The sequence below is a fragment of the Primulina eburnea genome, chromosome 9 (assembly GCF_022965805.1).
Source record: "Primulina eburnea isolate SZY01 chromosome 9, ASM2296580v1, whole genome shotgun sequence".
Classification (NCBI taxonomy): Eukaryota; Viridiplantae; Streptophyta; class Magnoliopsida; order Lamiales; family Gesneriaceae; genus Primulina; species Primulina eburnea.
In genome coordinates, this window is record NC_133109.1 from 13,741,944 (window position 1) to 13,759,259 (window position 17,316).

Here is a 17,316-nt window from a genome sequence, read left to right on the forward strand (position 1 = left end):
AAGAGGAACAGGTCGGGGCCAGCAATGCATGCTATTAAGTCACGTCATTAATGGCGCTCTTGCTTTTTGCTTCGAGTGTCAGAAGAGATAACAAATTGGCTTAGAAGCTCGGGTGCCACGTCCTAGTGGCAACAAGCGGAGGGATGGGCTGTTCATTAATCACCGCACGTACTGTACTCTGAAAAAACAAGACGACATCATTCATGGGCCGGACCCATGACCGCGAAATCCCCTGTACCGACGTTTATGAACGGGGACATACAGGGCATCGGGGGCGGGTCCGTGTCGCCGGAGGGCCTTAAGGATGGTCGGCTAGAGTTTACCGCTGTCCCTATTGAGGGGTTCCTCATCCCGTCAGGAAGTTACTTCTGCGATGTCTTTCTGACCGATCATAATACCGATGCCTGTAACGCAATGCAAGATTTGTGACATACATCAATAACATCCTCCGTGGCGTGGAGGGGGGTTTGTTTCTTCGGGATGTATTTATTCGAAGTATTTCGATAAGCGTGTAAAGTCTTTTCAACTTCTTGGTGCAATTCCGAGCCCATCGTAACCGTTGATGTATCCGAAATCGACGGTTTTGATTAACCCCCATGGCTATTATAGATATATGCGACATCTTCTTTTTCCAGTCATCACTAACATTTTTTTTCTTGTTTATTACTTGAAGGGTCAATGGCAAGTTCCAGTAACCCGGGAATTCAAAATAGGTAGGAAAACTCGTGTACCGGTTAACTGAGAAGGAGAAGATCAAAAATAGAAGATGAAGTGTTCCAAAGATTTGTTCCATGAATGGGAGAAACGTCAGAGTTAACAACGGCTCCACAGACCGGAGAAGCTAATGCTTCTAGACTTGGTGGTAAAGATGGAGAAGTACCGGGAATAGCCTAGAGGTACCGAAGAGGTGAACATCTCGAGGGCGCTAAATCTAACCAGCTTATGTTGCTTAAGGAGATAGAAATACCTCTCGTGGCATTACGAGCACCGAGGGCTTCCTCAATCGTCCACAAATGACTAAGAAAGTGGGAAGACGAAATGTGGTGCTCTTCGTAAAGGAAGAATATTCTGATGAACGAGTAGAAGTGCTGATAAATAAATAAAAGTAATCGCTTCTGTTTCACCCTTGCTTTGTATTATTTCTAAATCTGGTCTTGATCTGTATTACTGAAGCTTGCTAGCAAATCAAGGAAGATATCCCAACTAGCAGTCGGAATGATTGAGTACGGGCCGAGGTGCACGGAGCTTAAAAACATTGTACCATGGCCTTCGTATTCTCCTGAGAGGGGGGAACGAAGCCCAGGAACGTATGATTCCTGGTAATCATTGGATGCCTGGTTGTCATTAAATACCTCAGGAAACCTTTCGCATCTGAGTCCTTTCGAGAACTGCACAACGCCTTCTGGTCTATCCACATGTTTTCGAGTCTTTTTTTATTTGATCACCCACGGGCACTGGTTTTAATGGTTACGAGACATTAATCCCTTTGCCCATAATGGCGGCATGCTTTAAGTAATCTTGGCTCTTTACCTTTCTCTAGTTCAACGTCTTTTCCCTCCTCCCCTATAAATATCTGGCTAGGCAAAGATGCACCCCTATCAGCAGAATAAATGTCAAGCTACCCAGCAGAACTACCAGCACTTGCAACAAGTACTATCTACAATCCGTTGGGTAGCGCAAGCAAATCCCAACGGAATTACGTTCATATTAGAGGGGTGTGCTGAGTGATGTCGGGGGATGGGCGTCGTGTGTGGCGACGGGGATGTACAATTCTGGCCAAAGTCATATGTACTGCATAGCTTCAAGTTGATCGTCGTCTGGAGGTGAACGGCAACGGCCCTTACGCGTGCTCAAGGATGGTGATGATGAAATACAGGCGGGAGCTAGGGGTATCCCCGCACTGAAGAAAGTTTTGTTGACTGACGAGAACCGCTGGATGCATGTTGGGGGAGGAATGGGGGGCGGCATCTAAATAAGGTTTCGAGTATGAACTCTTCATTCGTCACATCGGCAGCCAAGAATTTGCCACTGGATGGATAGTGGAAAGGTCCGAGGGCCTTAGAAATTTCCTGTAATACGACGCAGACCATGTTTCCTTAATAAAAAGTTCATGATTATATCTTGCATTTTTCTTTTAATTTCCTGCGACGTCTTATCACAAATTAAACTAAATCACCAATCGGAGAATTAAAAGAATTAACCTCAAAAATATCACAAAAGCCTGGGTCCCTTTATGTTTGTGTGTTTTTTTTTGTTTGGTTTTTCTGCTGGGCCTGGCTTTATTGCGGGGTGCTAACCCCTGTTCCCTGTTATCTCGGAAAGGCCGGGACTCTGGATTTTCATAATGGTGTAATAGAACTATACGCTGTTTTATTATTGCAGACCGTGATAAATGCTCTAAGCGGGCGGGGCGTGGCTAACGTCTTTACTTATAAAAAAAAACCGATCAGCCAGACCCGAAAGTCCCGGTCCCGTCCAATATAGTGGGTATTCAGTTTTCAACCTCATGTTTTCCAGGATATGAGTAAGATTCAGATAGAAAGTTTTCTCGATCCTCCCCTTCGACTTTTCAGCCGATTTAGCGGCCGGCAGATGACAACATCCTGTGACGTGGGTCAGAGCCTGTACCTTTCTCAGCGATCTTTGACGGCCTCGATTTGACACTGTCTTTTCACTTTTCCCGCCGATGATGCAGCTCAATTTCCAAGGCCGAGCTGGCCCGGCATAGGTTAGATGCAACGCATAGATTCCAATCCCTCCTTATATATAGTCGATCCATCGATTTTTTCTAAAAATCACTTGCAAATTTTATTCTTCGGCGAAGCCCGGCTTAGTTTTCTTTTCGATCTTCTCCGTAGAGTTCTCCGGCGATCTCGCCGGCATCCCCAGAGTTGCACCTCACCAGTAGTTTTCTCGTTTCTGCGCTTTTTACTTCTCGTTCCATCATGTCCAATTCCCACTTCCTTCTACCTCTGGCAAAATTCTATGGGTCTATCGGAGGATACTCCCCCCCCATTCTGAACATCGGGTTCAAATCCAAGGGTAATGCCTACTGTTTCTTCCCCCGACCCCTAGTTCCCCGAGTAGAGGGAAAGTAAAATAACAGGGCCCTTCTGGTTTTCTAACGGTTGACTTCCACACTCCGTCCAGGGTAGTGTAGGGGGACATTCGGATCCGTGGGAACGAGTCCCTGCTTATGCATTAGAAGTCCCGGTCCCTAACGACCATCCTGATACCCTCCGCCCCGATACCTCACTTCTTCTTGAGCAACTCAGAAGTGGTCCTCCGTTTTCCCCGTCCGCATTTTTTTTGAAGAAGTGCTCAATTTTAACCATCTTCCCCTCAATATCTCCATCCCAATGCGTTTCGCATTATGGTAGCTACTTTTGTTTGTGTTTCGCATAAAGCTTATTCGCGATTGATCTCCCCATCCTTTCATTCACGAGGTTTTTCTGCCGATTTTAATGAGGGGTTTTTGTTCTGGCTCGGATGCATTACCGGTGTCTTAACCGCATCCCTTCTTCTCTAAAGGGATGGAAAACAAAAATTTTTCTATCTTCGATGTCGACGCTCCCATCCTGTACCGTTGGTTTTCGGTCTTCCCTGGCCCAATACAACCTGACGTTCCCGGGATTTCAAGCTTCTCCCCCTCTTTACACATGCCTGGGAATAACCTGGGAAAATCCAATCCTCTTATCCTCGAGTGCTAATCGGGACGAAAAACTTAGTTCCTACGGGATCGGGTCCCGAACGAAGATCTTGTGGATCGATCCATTGATGGAGGTTGATCACCAGAGTCACGGGCAAGGTAAATTGTTTTTTCCCGACCCTTTCATTATTCTTTAGTGACGTTAATGTCCTGAGTCATGACATCTTTGATGTAGCCCAAGAAAATTGATCAGAGCGAGCTTTCAAGAACGGCCGCTAAGAGGAAGCGGAGCAAAAAGAGGCGTAAAGCGGGAGAAAAAGGGCGAAGGGTGCCCGAGAAACAGGAGGAGTGTCTAGCCGGGAGGCACTGAAGCGGTGAGTGGAAGTGCGTCGAGCTAGGGAAAGCGGCTGAAGCTCGAGAAACAGCGGAGCGCAGGGGCCCGGAGGCGGTCGAAGGCCGCAGAGGCGCAGGGTCCGGGGTGACGTGGCCGCGGGAACAGAGATTAATGCCCAAGCGGAGGCCTTTCTCCCCGAGCAGAGCCTATCTCGTCGGGAGATGAGGGGGACTCGCGCTCCTAGGAAGCGTCGAAAAGGAAGGCCACAACGGAGCCACGGGTGGAGACGATAAATGTGGAAAGATGTTAGAGTAGGTGCCCGTCGATGCCAAGTGTATGGCCGAGTTTTCACAATGAAACCTATGTAGACAATCGTTATGTTAGTAATGTTGATTTATTATTTTGGCACTCTTTTATCTGTATACCCCATGCTAGTTGCATAGATAAGCCCTTGAATATACAAAATAGTAGAACGAAATATGAGATGCTCATATGATGAGTAGCAGGAACTCAGATTTTAATACTGTAATTTCTAACGGTTCCTGGCGATTCCGCCGCCACTAAGAAGGATATAGGCGCTCGAGTAGAGACTAGTATCTGCGATGTGAGTACCATGTTGTCATTTGTAGAGGGGACATTGTGTGTCGCGAGCATGCAGATAGGTGATCCTGAGTAAGTGCACTGCACCCTCCCTTAAAGACTTTCCAGTGGTTTATCCTCCTTATCGAGTGGACTTCTAGTTTATGGTTGTACACCAGTAGTCCTTATGACCCGGGACAACATTATAGACTCTAGGTGCTAAAGCATTTCACTTTGACTTCTTTACCGACTCTATGGGGGTCAGCGGTGGCAAGGTTGGGTGGCATGTCGAAACATGTAGGAGTCCGATGCATTGTAGCGGGGATGCAACCGCTTACCGTCGGTATGGATACCTATGTGTTATCTGGTATGTAGGTTGAAATTCTTCTGCCAGAAGTATGGTTGTAATTTGAAAGAGGGTTCATAGATTACACCATTGATGCAACTACGACATGACACATAGTCTCGATTCATTGACAAACGCGCGATAAACCAATGGTTGCGAATCGATAGGGATAATGAGTTGAAGGGACCGTACTGTACGCACCATAATAGAAATGGTTCTTGGCAGGCCTATTATTTGATACCTAGGGAATCATAGTAAGCGATGGCTAGCGTTTAACATGATTGGTTGGGTACTAGCAGACGAGAGTTCTGACGTCCTCTTATCAGGTGTTGATAACTAAGACTGGGCACTTGGGGTAATGCTCCTATACGGACAGGTTTAGTCGAAGCACAGGAGATGTGAACCCCACGGCTAGTTGTATCAATGAACCATTGAGGGCCACACAAGTACTAGCTTGTCTAGAATTCCCCGTTGAGAATTAAAAATAGTTTCAATGTGTTAACCCGGCGTTATAAAGGAGTTTATAAGCGTAAGGAAAAATTAGAAGTATGACTTTCTATAAAGGAGAAAATTTTCAATGTGTTGAACGACTTAATAAATGGTTTTATAAGTTTAAAGAAAAATATAAGTATGACTTCTATGGAGAAAGGTAAATTTTAATTTATGGAGTGTTCCTAAATTAAAAGTAGGCCAAGTGATAATGTATTTTAAATTGTGTATTTTCATAACAGTAGTATGGACTAAATAAAATAATTCAAGGTGTTGAATTAATTACACACTAGTGGACCTATAGGTCCAAATAAATTAAATTAATTCAATGTGGAAGGAATTAATTATATTGAGTCTTTGTAGAGCTCATTTAAATTAATTATTTAACTAGTGGGACTTGGGTAAATTCAAGTAATGGTTTTAATTAGTCTCAAATATGGGAGATAATGAAAATTTAGTCCCCCCAAGGTTTTTAAGTTGATTAAAAACCATATAATATGCCATGCATGGGAGGTGAAAGGTTGGGAGATACTTTGTGGTGTTTTCCAAAAGCTGTCATGCAACTTTTTGAAACAACTTTTCACACAACCAGTCTAGTCTGCCTTCTATCTCCCACACACACAATTGGCCGAAATCCTCTCTTCATTTTCTCTCCATTTTCTTTCATTTGGTGTTCTTCAATTGTTTGGAGAAAAACACGCACGTCTCAAAGAAAAATGCCATCATTTTCTAGTGGGCAAGTGTAGTTGGTCTACCTAGTTGTTGTGGCCAATTTGAAGGAAAGTTCAAGGACTTGAGGAGGAGCATGTAGATTGTCACCTTTCAAGAGCTTTGTTGTTTGACAACAAAGTTTGTGCCATCATCAACCTCAGAGGTTGATAGGTCACGATTTTCTACACCCTATGTATGACCAATGGTGTTGATTGTATGTGGGGCACAAACTGGAGGTGGCCGAATTTTTTGGTATAAAAATTAAAAATTTTTAAACGTCCGTTGCGCTTCCGGTCACCGGTAACCTAGCCCATTTCAAGTGGTATCAGAGCCGGTTAGATTTTGTGTCAAATACAAGATAGTAGGTGAGATTGATTCGAACCGCATGAGACCGAAAATTTGCAACGAAACGCAAGCGTGTTGGGGCGGTTTTCGGGCAGCATGTTGTGCCCGTTTCGGGCAGCTCCGGGCTGCCCGAGGGGCCTGCCCATTTCGGGGCAGCAAGGGCAGCCCGAGGGGTTGGTTTTGGTTTTTTGTTTTTTGTTTGTTATTTTTTTTTTTTTTTTTTTTTTTTTTTTTTTTTGGTTTATTGTTTTGTTGTTTTTTTTGGTTTTTGTGTGTGTTTTTTTTTTTTTTTTTTTTTTGTTTCTGGCCCGAACAGCCCCCCCTATTTTTAAGAAAAAAAAAAAATTGTTTTGCATGTTGGCGGAATCCGCGACGGAGCGCGCGACGACGATGACGAGACGGCTAGGGTTTTCCAAAAGGTGTTTTTGAATACAAAGTGTCCTGGGCCTTGAGTTGTTGGGCCATTGGATGGCTAACAATTTTGTGATTTGAAATGGGCTAAAATGTTTTGGGTGAAAATAAGTTTTGGGCCCGTAAGTTTAAAATACAAAAGTTGCAAATATTTTCTCATGAAATAAATATTTTTAAGTTGGAACTTTAAATATTTATAGTAAATGGTGAGTTACAAGAAGTCGGTGATAAATAAATTAATTGGAAGTAGACAAGGTGTTTGTATACGTTGTTAATTGTAGTTTATAATTCGTGGCGGTTTAGTGATTGGATCAGATAATATCTATTGGATCAATTAATTATTGGGATAATTAATGATGGTGTATGATAAGGGGAGCTATGCAGGAAGGTGGAGCAAAACCCCAAGCCCAATTTGCTGGTGTATGCTAGGATATTGGTGTATGAATGAATTGTAATAATTTATCAATTATAAGTGGCTTGGTTTTAATGGCCCGTTTCCCTACCCCATGAGATGTAATCCCTATTTGCCTGGATATTTGGTTGTAATATTAGTAGAAGTGGGATGATCAAGATTAAGATGGGGGCCATGATGATTATAAGATCGAGACATTAAATAGTGGAAGGAAGCTAATAGTAATAGTTTGCATTGCTCCGCCGGGGCATTTCCGCTGGATTGGACCTAGGCCCGGGTTTAGCTCACACGGTCCCGTTAGTAAGGGGGGCGAGTGAATCATTGGTTGTTTACTTTTATAATATATGCTGATATGTTATAAATAATGAGTATGTGCGTGTATGAGGAGAGCGACAAAGTTCAGGAATCCCGCAAACGACGATCAAACATGGACGACTTTAAAATAAATTAATGATGAGACCTTTCAAAATTAAAACCCTCATTTGAATAAGATTCAAATTAATATCAAGCCCGAACAAGGGGAATTATAAAGTTGTTAATAATTTTCCGTGTCTTTCCAGCGACAATGGGTGCATGATGAACGCTACACATACTCGGGGCTCGCTTCATATTATTGGGGGATCTTTGGTGCCGAAAGCTTGTGACATCCATTACATGGTGGGTGAACACGTGGAACTCCACATGATTTCGGACTCATATTATTGAGTGAACTCACGGCGAACTCCATTAAAGGTTCAACATCGTGGGTAAGACGTGACAATGAAGATGAACGACGTCATATTATTTGGTCCTATCAACGTGAGACAAAATTTACGGATAAGAGGGTTGCATTGTGAAGGCAATTGAAACTACCTTTTAGGAATTTGTGATTGGCTGATATTATTCCGGGATCATAATTCGAATATTGGACCTTACGAACTACTGAGAAAGGGAGTTTCCTCGCCGTTTGCACTAGAGGGGAGTGAAAGATGTCAAAACAGTGGGGACAAATATTTATGAAGTAAAAGTCCAAACTTCATATCTTTCTAAATATTTTAAAAATAGTCATCGACATTTAAGAGCTGTGTGTTTTACTTGTCAGTACAAATTTACAATGTCTGCAGAAGATTCCCTATGCATCTGCATGGGGAGTCGATGTATGCTCAGGTTTGTAACACGTCCAGATATTGCGTACGTGACAGGAATGTTGGGACGATATTTAAGTAATCCAAGAGTGGAACATTGGAAAGCAGTCAAAAGGGTTTTACGGTACCTACAGAGAACAAAAGATTACATGCTCACATATCAGAGGTTGGATCAGCTTGAGATCCTTTGGTATACTACCTCCGATTTTGTTGGATGCCAAGATAGTATGAAATCTACGTCGGGCTACATCTATCTCCTTGCTCGAGGGGCCATTTCTTGGAAGAGTGCTAAACAGTCACTTATAGCCTCTTCCACTATGGCAGCTGAGTTTGTAGCGTGTTATGAGGCATCCAATCATGGAATATGGCTGCAAAATTTGTTACGGGACTACGCATTGTTGATGGCATTGAAAGGCCACTAGATTACATTGTAACAATAAATCAGCATTATGTATTCCAATAACAACAGAGCTCGACGAAGTCAAAACACATTGACATCAAGTTTCTGGTCGTTAAAGAAAGAATTCAGAGTGGAAAGTTGTCTATTGAGCATATCGGTACAAACTCTATGGTTGCGGATCTGTTTACTAAGGGACTACCACCAAACAGCTTCATGAGCACATTGCTAGTATGGGTGATGTCAATTGAGTAAATTCAGTTTTAGTGGAGTTTGTTAATTTAAATGCTTTTCAGTTGTAGACATTTTCAGTTACAATTATGTAAATTTATTTTATGCAGAAATAAATTTCAAGTTAAATCACACACTGATGATGATTTAAAGTTTGATCTCAATAAGGTTAAAGGGAGGACCAGTTGGAAATAGGCATGTTAAGGTCACATTGCATGAAATTTCCATGCTACACATCCACTTCACGATCCATTCATGTCATTCAGTTGTGTTGGCATATGTGACCATTGATGGGTCTAGTTACCTTGAGTGTAGCGAAGACTGCTTTGATCCTATGTTGATGTGATTGATGGACCGGATTGGTCATAGATACATTTCGGAATGACAACAATTTTTAGCTCATAAGGTTATTCTCACAAACATAATTATAAAGTTGCACATATAACCCAAGTGGGAGATTGTTGGATCAATTTATTTATAGGGCTTATATGTGAATAATTATGTGTTGTGTGTTGTCTATTAAGTTAAGCCCAAATAAAGTGATCAATTAATTTCGGGTTTTTGGGCTTTAATGTATCTAATGGGCTGTGGGCCTTTAATGTTAGAGACATGTGTAATTTCTGTTTTTATGATGGGCTAAAACAGAATATCAGAAGATTTGATAAACATTATCTATAAATATGGGTCATGGTCCTCAGATCCCGCATATCACTTTCATTATTCTCTCCCTATTAAAATAGTTCTGAAGAGAAACTAAAGGATTCTCTCAAGAAAGAGCGTGTAGATCTGGAAGATCAAGACACGTTCTAAACAATTCAGGATTATGGTTTCAGGTACGCTTCCGTTTAAGTTTTCAGTCAAATTCTTAATGATTTAACGTGATGGATTCTGCGATTTATGGGTTTTTCCCCCAACATATGAACTTATGCAAATTAGGGGTGTTCATCGGTCGGTTCGGTTCGGTTTTCCGTTTTTTTATTTAGGTTTTTTCGATTTTCGGTTCTACAAATATATAATCCGATATCCGAACCATTTTTTTTTTTTCGGTTCGGTTCGGTTTTCTACCGAAATAGTTCGGTTATTTCGGTCGGTTATTTCGGTTTTGATACAGTTATTTAAATTAACAATATAAATATATTATAAAATATAATATGTTATCTTTTTAATGAATTCTTAGTAAAATATTTAAATATAAAGGACAAAGAATTACATAAACAATAATCAACTAAGTATATTCAAAATAATTCTTCATTCACTAATATCATCTCAATAAATAATATAAAATAAAAACAATATTATTAATTTAATTAATTTCGGTTTTTTCGGTCGGTTCGGTTTTGACATTTATAATCCGAAACCGAACCAAATTAATTTCGGTTTTAACATTTATATCTGAATTATAAAATTCGGTTTTCGGTTCGGTTTAGTGTTCGATTTTTTCGGTTTGGATTTTCGGTTTTTTTTTCGGTTTTATCCGAAGTTTGAACACCCCTAATGCAAATGCAAGATGCTCAAGACAAGATGAAGATATTCCCGAATTTTTATTGATGATGTATTTCAAAAATTAAAAATCATTAATAATATCAAATGAAAAGACGGATCTACAACCACGTGAAGAAAGTGACATGCCACCTAGGGATGGCAATGGGCCAGGGCGGGGGCGGATTTGCCATTACCATATCCATCCCCGAATTCCATCCCCACCCCACCCGCCCCGATCCCCGCTTTTTTTGGGTTCGGGGAATCCCCAAACCCGAAATTTCGGGGATCAACTTCCCATCTCCGTTTCAAAAATATTAATATGGCAAAACGACGACAAATTTGGAGATTTTCTCAAACCAAAAGTTATTATTATCTATTATTATTAGAGACAATATTAATATTAATATCAATATCAATATTAATAATAATAAGATTATTAATATTTTAAAAATAATATGATTATTATATTATAATATTAATAATACTATTATTTTATTATTGATATTATTTTTGGGGCGGATTCGGGGATTTCGGGATGAGGAATAATCTCATACCCGTCCCGAATTACATCGGAGATTTTAAAAAAATATCTGAACCCGAACCCAAACTCAAAAAAATCGGAGATCCCATCCCCGTTTCGGGTTTTTTCCGCGAGGCCCCAAACTCGTGGGGAAAGTTACCATCTCTAATGCCACCTCAGACTATGTGAAGAAGTGACATACCACCACTATGTAACATATTATTTGCTTTCATAAAAACTTTCCCTGTTTACTCTTTATTTTGGAATCTAGAATTTGAAATCTGATTCTACTATCTATATATTAGAGATGTTTCTGTCCTAAGAGCATAGTCGAGTTTATTCCCATATCTCTATTTTCTCTTTGTAAAATCTTCTTATTAAAAAGCTTTCATTCTGAGCAAAAACTTGTGTGAGACGGTCTCACGGGTCGTATTTGTGAGACGGGTATCTTATTTGGGTCACCCATGAAAAAGTATTACTTTTTATGCTAAGAGTATTACTTTTTATTGTGAATATGAGTAGGGTTTGACCCGTCTCACGGATTATAACCCATGAGACGGTCTCACATGAGACTCACTCTTCATTCTGGTGTACAAATTGTAAGTCTTTAATCTTTATTTGAATTTTTAGTTTTAAAGTTTTAGTATTTAAATATTTAGATTTATTTATAGCCTAAATGATAGACTAAATCATTTGTGTTAGATCATAACCTTACTAAAATATGATTTTAACTTATTTAACTCTTAAATTCAGAAAATTTATTATTTGTTAAAACAAAATTGTTCGAGTGTAACCATAAATTTACAAGTCTATGTTGTAGCCCTGCCTTGTTTGCCAGAGATGATGTGTGAAGACTTTTACGAGTGGTTTTTATGAATTTATATTTTTTGAGTTGGTCTCGGTAAAATCCTGGATTATTTTGTAAAAGATCCATACATAACAAATCATTATGAAAATCATGGGTTTAAATGGTATACGACAAAAATTTGTGTGAGACGGTCTCATGAATCGTATTTTGTGAGACATATATCTTATTTGGATTATCAATGAAAAAATATTATTTTTTATGTAAGAGTATTATTTTTTATTGTAAATATCGGTAGGTTTGACTCATTTCACAGATAAAGATTCGTGAGACTGTTCTAAAGAGACCTAATCATGATGTATATATATATATAATATAATATATATGCAGTGGGGTGTATATATATGAGGGGTTAAAATGAAAATCAAGACAAATTTTGAGGGACATATGTGATAACTCGTCTTCTCCAGTAGTCCAATTCCATATCTGCGGTTCCTCTACTGTACACGTGACGAGAGGATCTATCCTCTATATTTTGAAATTGAAATATAAACTGAATCTTGCCAATTGAATTCCTTATCCAAGGAACCTTGATCCAGGTTTCGTCGCAGAATTTTGGGATTTCCATCTGTTATTACCCGCAAGTTTCTTCTATAGATTTATTTAAATTTTATCTCATTTTTGTTTGATACACTCTTTCGATTCGCTTCTTGTTATTCAGATGAGGATGAAAACAGTTGCGGCGGCAGTAGTGGCGGCGCTGCTTGTTGTAGCCGCTCAACTTCCCCTTGGTATAGCTATCCAATCAACTGTCCCCGCATTCCTATGGTCCCCTCATTTAGATGGGTACGATTCCGCGAATTTCTGGTTTATTTATTTCTTGTTTTGAATTTTTTTGAGTCGTGGCGTCTTTCGAAATTGGAAGTCTTCTATAGCTTGACATATACTAGATTTTGTAACATATTCAGTTTTGTGGTTTTTGAGTCATTATTCCTGCTGGTATGACTGCAAAATAACGATGGATGGTGTAAGAGAGCGTTTGAAAATGAATACTGGAAGGTTGATAGGGCCCATAATCTTGATAACTTGCAGTTTGTAATGTCATCGATGTTCGGCGACTTGGGATTATGCCTACTGGGGTAATACCTTGTCAGGCAGAGTATAGATTATTTTTTATGCGGAAAGGTCTCCGTGTTTGATTAAAGACATTACTGAGACATGCAAATCTGCCTCGTTAACTGCCATGTCACGAGAGCCCAATTGAGCCTGTCTGGTTCATCTCATTGGAGTGTGGGTTGTATGAATTAGTATAGATCTGTAGGGCTTTGAAATCCTTGCATGAAAAAACTCAGACTATATGATTGTAAACCAATTCGTCACCACCAAATTCACATTTTTTTGCCTAGCTTGATTGGTATGGTTAACTTCTGAACTGTTGCAACTGTAATTTCCACGGATGCTGAATCCCATGAGTTCTGACCATGCTGAATCCCATGAGTTCTGACCAAGACCAAGTCACCAAGACAACACCTACGATTGTAGGCCTTAATGAGTAGCTTAATAAGAATTTTCTTTATTTAAATTCTTATACCACATGTTTGTGTGCTATGAGTAAAGCTTTTAGACATATTAGTGTTTTCTTTTCGATGTGCGCTGCGAGGATATGCTAGTTTGTAATACATGTGGGTCATTTAACACATAAGGTAGACACAAGCTTCAAGGGAGGATGAGGTCTATGTTTAACTCGCTACTTCAGTTTTGTTTCATCTCTTGATAGGATCCTTATAGTCGTTTATCTGAGAGTTGATATGTGTCCATCCTTTACAGAAACCTTTATGTTACCTTGAATGCGTTGTTCTTATGGACTAAATTCAAGCTACTTTTTAAAAATTTGAATTCTATTTTGATTCAAATTGAATCATTTTCTAAAGTAGCTAAAGGATTTTGTTGACCTAACTACCTTTAATATGTAATTCATCAGGAATCTCAGCATTCTGAATGCTCTAATTTCCAGTTGCCGCCAGAAATTCTTAACCATTTCCTGTCTGTGTAGCGCCCTGTGGTTCACATGAGTACATAGTAATGATGTTGTTGGTTGAATGACATTCCTTTTGCCTATTGTTTAAAGATACTGAATAACTTACAGTCCAGGGTCCACTTCTCAGCTTACAATTCTCGATGTGGCGTAGCCTTATTTATGTCTCATAGAGTTCAAGCTTAACGGTCTTACTACCAATATGATATCCTTTGTTCTGTTTCTTTCTTCATTTCAGTATGGATAGTTTTTAATATACATATTGGCAGCAATATCGATATAAGCAATTTTTACCTGGGGGAAGGTGACATGGGCTATGGATAAATCTATGGTTCAAAGAGCTCTCCCTCTTCAATATAGCTCTGTTCCAATTTTTTCTATGCCGCCTCAAGCACAAATTTCAGACTGGAAAACTGACAAAAATGGGCTGCTTCTTCCCGATTCTCTAACAAAGTCTCAATATCTTGTCCTTTGCTTACCTTCCTGACTAATTTTGTTTCCACTCTCTCTTTACTTTGCCAGTTTTTCACGTTGGTATAAACTCTTGCTTTCTACTTCTTGAACATGGGGTAAAGCAGAGGAATAAAGCTCAAAGAAGTCACCACTATCCTGTCCTACATGTTTTAATCCTTGCCTTTCTTTCCTTTTTCTTTGTACCACTTTTCACCAAATAAACTTCTTTTTCCTTGATTCATACCTGGTCCCCCTCCCCTCTTTATTCTACTTTCTGAAAATCTGTTCTGGTTTATGTAATAGTTTATGTTTGAACTTTTTACACTCTAATTTATACACATCATCACATATATGCTTCTGATGGCCTGGCAGATTGAAAGAAATGGTTGACTATAGAACCCTCTCTCCAAAAGATTTAGCAAAATCTGTGATGACCGAAGGAAGGTGGTCGAACTACCTGGTATATTCTGTGCACTTGCTTTATGTTTCGATTGAATTTTGTCCTGCCATACTTATCCTAGAATCAAAGCATTTTTGGCCCAAAAAGTATGATCAATAATTCATTTGTTCCCTCAGTAGTTGAGGGCATTAATTCTTTTGATTACAGTTGAAGCGAAATCTTATAGTGTTTAAATCCTCTTCAGTGCTCTGGAGAGGAAGCTCAAGAGTCACAGAATTTTGCCTTTCTGTTTGTTGGAACAGAGGTAGCAGTATTTCTCTTCTCTATTCTTTTGTCAAGGAAAAAGCTAGCAACCTTTCTCTCTTCCATGATACGCATGCAAATAAAGAGGAATTGGCGACAAAATTTCCCATATTTATTTTAGATGATGATTGCTTACATTTTATTCCTAACTTCAGTAGATGCTCGGTTTAGAATCGATGAACATGACTTTGGATGGATATCAAGTGTCTGTTTCTACTTTAGTTGGAGGCATTATTTTTTCTCATATCAAAATCTCTACCGTTGACATGCATGGGCAACAAATTCAAAATTAAGGATGTATGTCGTAATTAATCAAGAAATATTCAACTCTTTAAACAATTTTCTTATTTTTGATCTGACATTTTCTTCAGTGATCCAAATTTTTGTTTCCGTGGCAGCTACAATCTATTGATATTTCCAGACCCACAAAGGCAGATGCAGCACTTGTAGACTTTCTCAAGGTCAACAAGTTGTCCAGTTTTTTATGAATTTCCATTTTAGAACCTATATGATTATATCCATTTACAGCTTCCTTTATTTGAGAAAAAATTACTGCAGCACATGGTAGGAAGGGTATTAATTATAGTGTCTCTTCATTTTAGGACTCCTTTTTGAACTCCAGCTTCTCATTGGCATTCCCATATGTGGCTGCATCAGAGAAAGTGGCAGTTGAGTATACGCTCATGGCAGAGTTTGCTGATTCTTGTCAGAATAAAATGGGAATCAACAATGTTGCTCTAATGGGATCTTGCTTAGTGGAGAGTGATAATTTTGATAAACTAGAAGATATTCAGTCGGTTCATGTAAGTACTAGAAAGGCAGTGTTATCTTTATTCATTATGTTTACTTATAGATGGCCGGTCCTTTTTATTTAACCTAATTCATTGATAGGATTACGTTCACTCAAGGATGGAAAAAATTTCAGATAGGAACACAAATCTGATTGTCTTCTGCCATGGACATTCTCATTCATCACAAGATTCTGATCAACGACAGTCTGAAAGTATAAATGGCCTTCAAATATTTACTAACCAGACACTTCGGTGTTTCACAGGCTTATTATTCCATAAGCGGGCAATTTGACTTTGTAATTTGACTAACATGTAGGTAGCATTCTGTCTAAACTTCTCAATGTCGTGGAGCAGTTAGGTGTGAAATACTCGGTGCTTTATGTCTCGGATCCCTTCAGATCAATCCAGCACCCATCTCGTCAGGGTCTAGAAAGGTTTCTTACTGAAGCTCACTTAGGAAATGGATCATCTAACTTATCAGCCTGTGATGGAGTTTGCCAAATCAAGTCATCTCTTTTGGAGGGGATTCTTGTGGTAAGTCGGTGGAATATTCGTCCAATGTCTATATAATTTGCTATGAGAGATATGGAGCTTGACTGCAAATATATGTCTTATCTGGTTTCTGAATTTGGAGTTCCCTGCTCTTTATCAGTTTCTGTGCTGCATTATTTATTTTTTTCAGTTACTTTTCATTCTCAATATCAATGACACTCGAATTCATGCTTTTCGCAATGTTTCAGGCAATTGTTTTGCTCATAATTTTGATATCTGGGCTTTGCTGCATGATGGGAATTGATACCCCAACGAGGTTCGAGGCTCCACAGGATTCTTGATCTAGCTGCTTGTGGAATATATATATTTACGTTATACGGTGGTGATCTTGGATATGCGCTTCTATTGGGGCACCCGTATGCCTTTGTCTGTAATCTGTATCATGATTTATATTGTTCCGTTTTGCACCAGTGGTCCATTTCCAGGAAAATAATTAAATGATCGGGGAAGTTGGTTAATAATTTTAGGTCACTCATGAGTTTCATGATTTGAGTCATCTGGTAAAGCATACTTGCAGTGCTTGTATTTTGCTGTTGGTTTCTGAATTACATGTCCTCGTTTCTTTTGCTGCTCCCCTTGTCATCAATAGGACACAGACAGTTTTATTGCCCGAGTGTATCATGCTCTTTTCCCCATAGTTTTATATCATCATCTGATGCAACCCGGGTCAAACGATGGAGTCGGGTCGGGGACTCGACCGGGTCGGCTATCAAAAAGTATGGAAGGAAATATAAGCTGGACGTTGAAGCAGGAAGAAGGTTCTCGAACGCTTAGAAGGATCTGCAGACAAGAAAAACAACCACGTGAATGGGCGCCGGAAGGGTATCCGGTGTGGCTACTCCGATGCTTAAGTCAGCAGGGTACTCAAGCAAGATAACCAATGTACTCAAGCAGGGTACTCAAGCAAGATAACCAAGATGATTGGTGTGTAATAAATGAGAGCATTA

The 17,316-nt window shown here is 39.6% G+C and overlaps 2 protein-coding genes across 2 annotated transcripts; both read left to right on the forward strand.

The window, feature by feature from the left end:
* The first annotated feature begins 8,369 nt into the window (after positions 1-8,369).
* On the forward strand, positions 8,370-8,822 carry LOC140840738 (secreted RxLR effector protein 161-like). The gene has a single exon (XM_073207909.1). The coding sequence runs from the start codon at positions 8,370-8,372 to the stop codon at positions 8,820-8,822; it is 453 nt and encodes a 150-aa protein (XP_073064010.1).
* A 3,588-nt stretch (positions 8,823-12,410) lies between these two features.
* On the forward strand, positions 12,411-16,937 carry LOC140841289 (uncharacterized). The gene is made up of 9 exons (XM_073208589.1): positions 12,411-12,434; positions 12,557-12,681; positions 14,696-14,783; positions 14,968-15,027; positions 15,425-15,487; positions 15,629-15,829; positions 15,918-16,029; positions 16,134-16,351; positions 16,558-16,937. Exons 2-9 carry the CDS (start codon positions 12,557-12,559, stop codon positions 16,648-16,650), a joined length of 960 nt encoding a protein of 319 aa, XP_073064690.1. The 5' UTR covers positions 12,411-12,434; the 3' UTR covers positions 16,651-16,937.
* The last annotated feature ends 379 nt before the right edge of the window (positions 16,938-17,316 follow it).

What these genes read in the sequence shown, in the direction of transcription:
- LOC140840738 (XM_073207909.1), top strand. Translation starts at nt 8,370, where the DNA reads ATGTCTGCAGAAGATTCCCTATGCATCTGCATGGGGAGTCGATGTATG.
- LOC140841289 (XM_073208589.1), top strand. Translation starts at nt 12,557, where the DNA reads ATGAGGATGAAAACAGTTGCGGCGGCAGTAGTGGCGGCGCTGCTTGTT. An exon ending in TTCTGTTTGTTGGAACAGAG is followed by an intron (nt 15,028 to 15,424) that starts GTAGCAGTATTT and finishes TTTCCGTGGCAG; the next exon opens with CTACAATCTATTGATATTTC. An exon ending in TGATCAACGACAGTCTGAAA is followed by an intron (nt 16,030 to 16,133) that starts GTATAAATGGCC and finishes ACTAACATGTAG; the next exon opens with GTAGCATTCTGTCTAAACTT.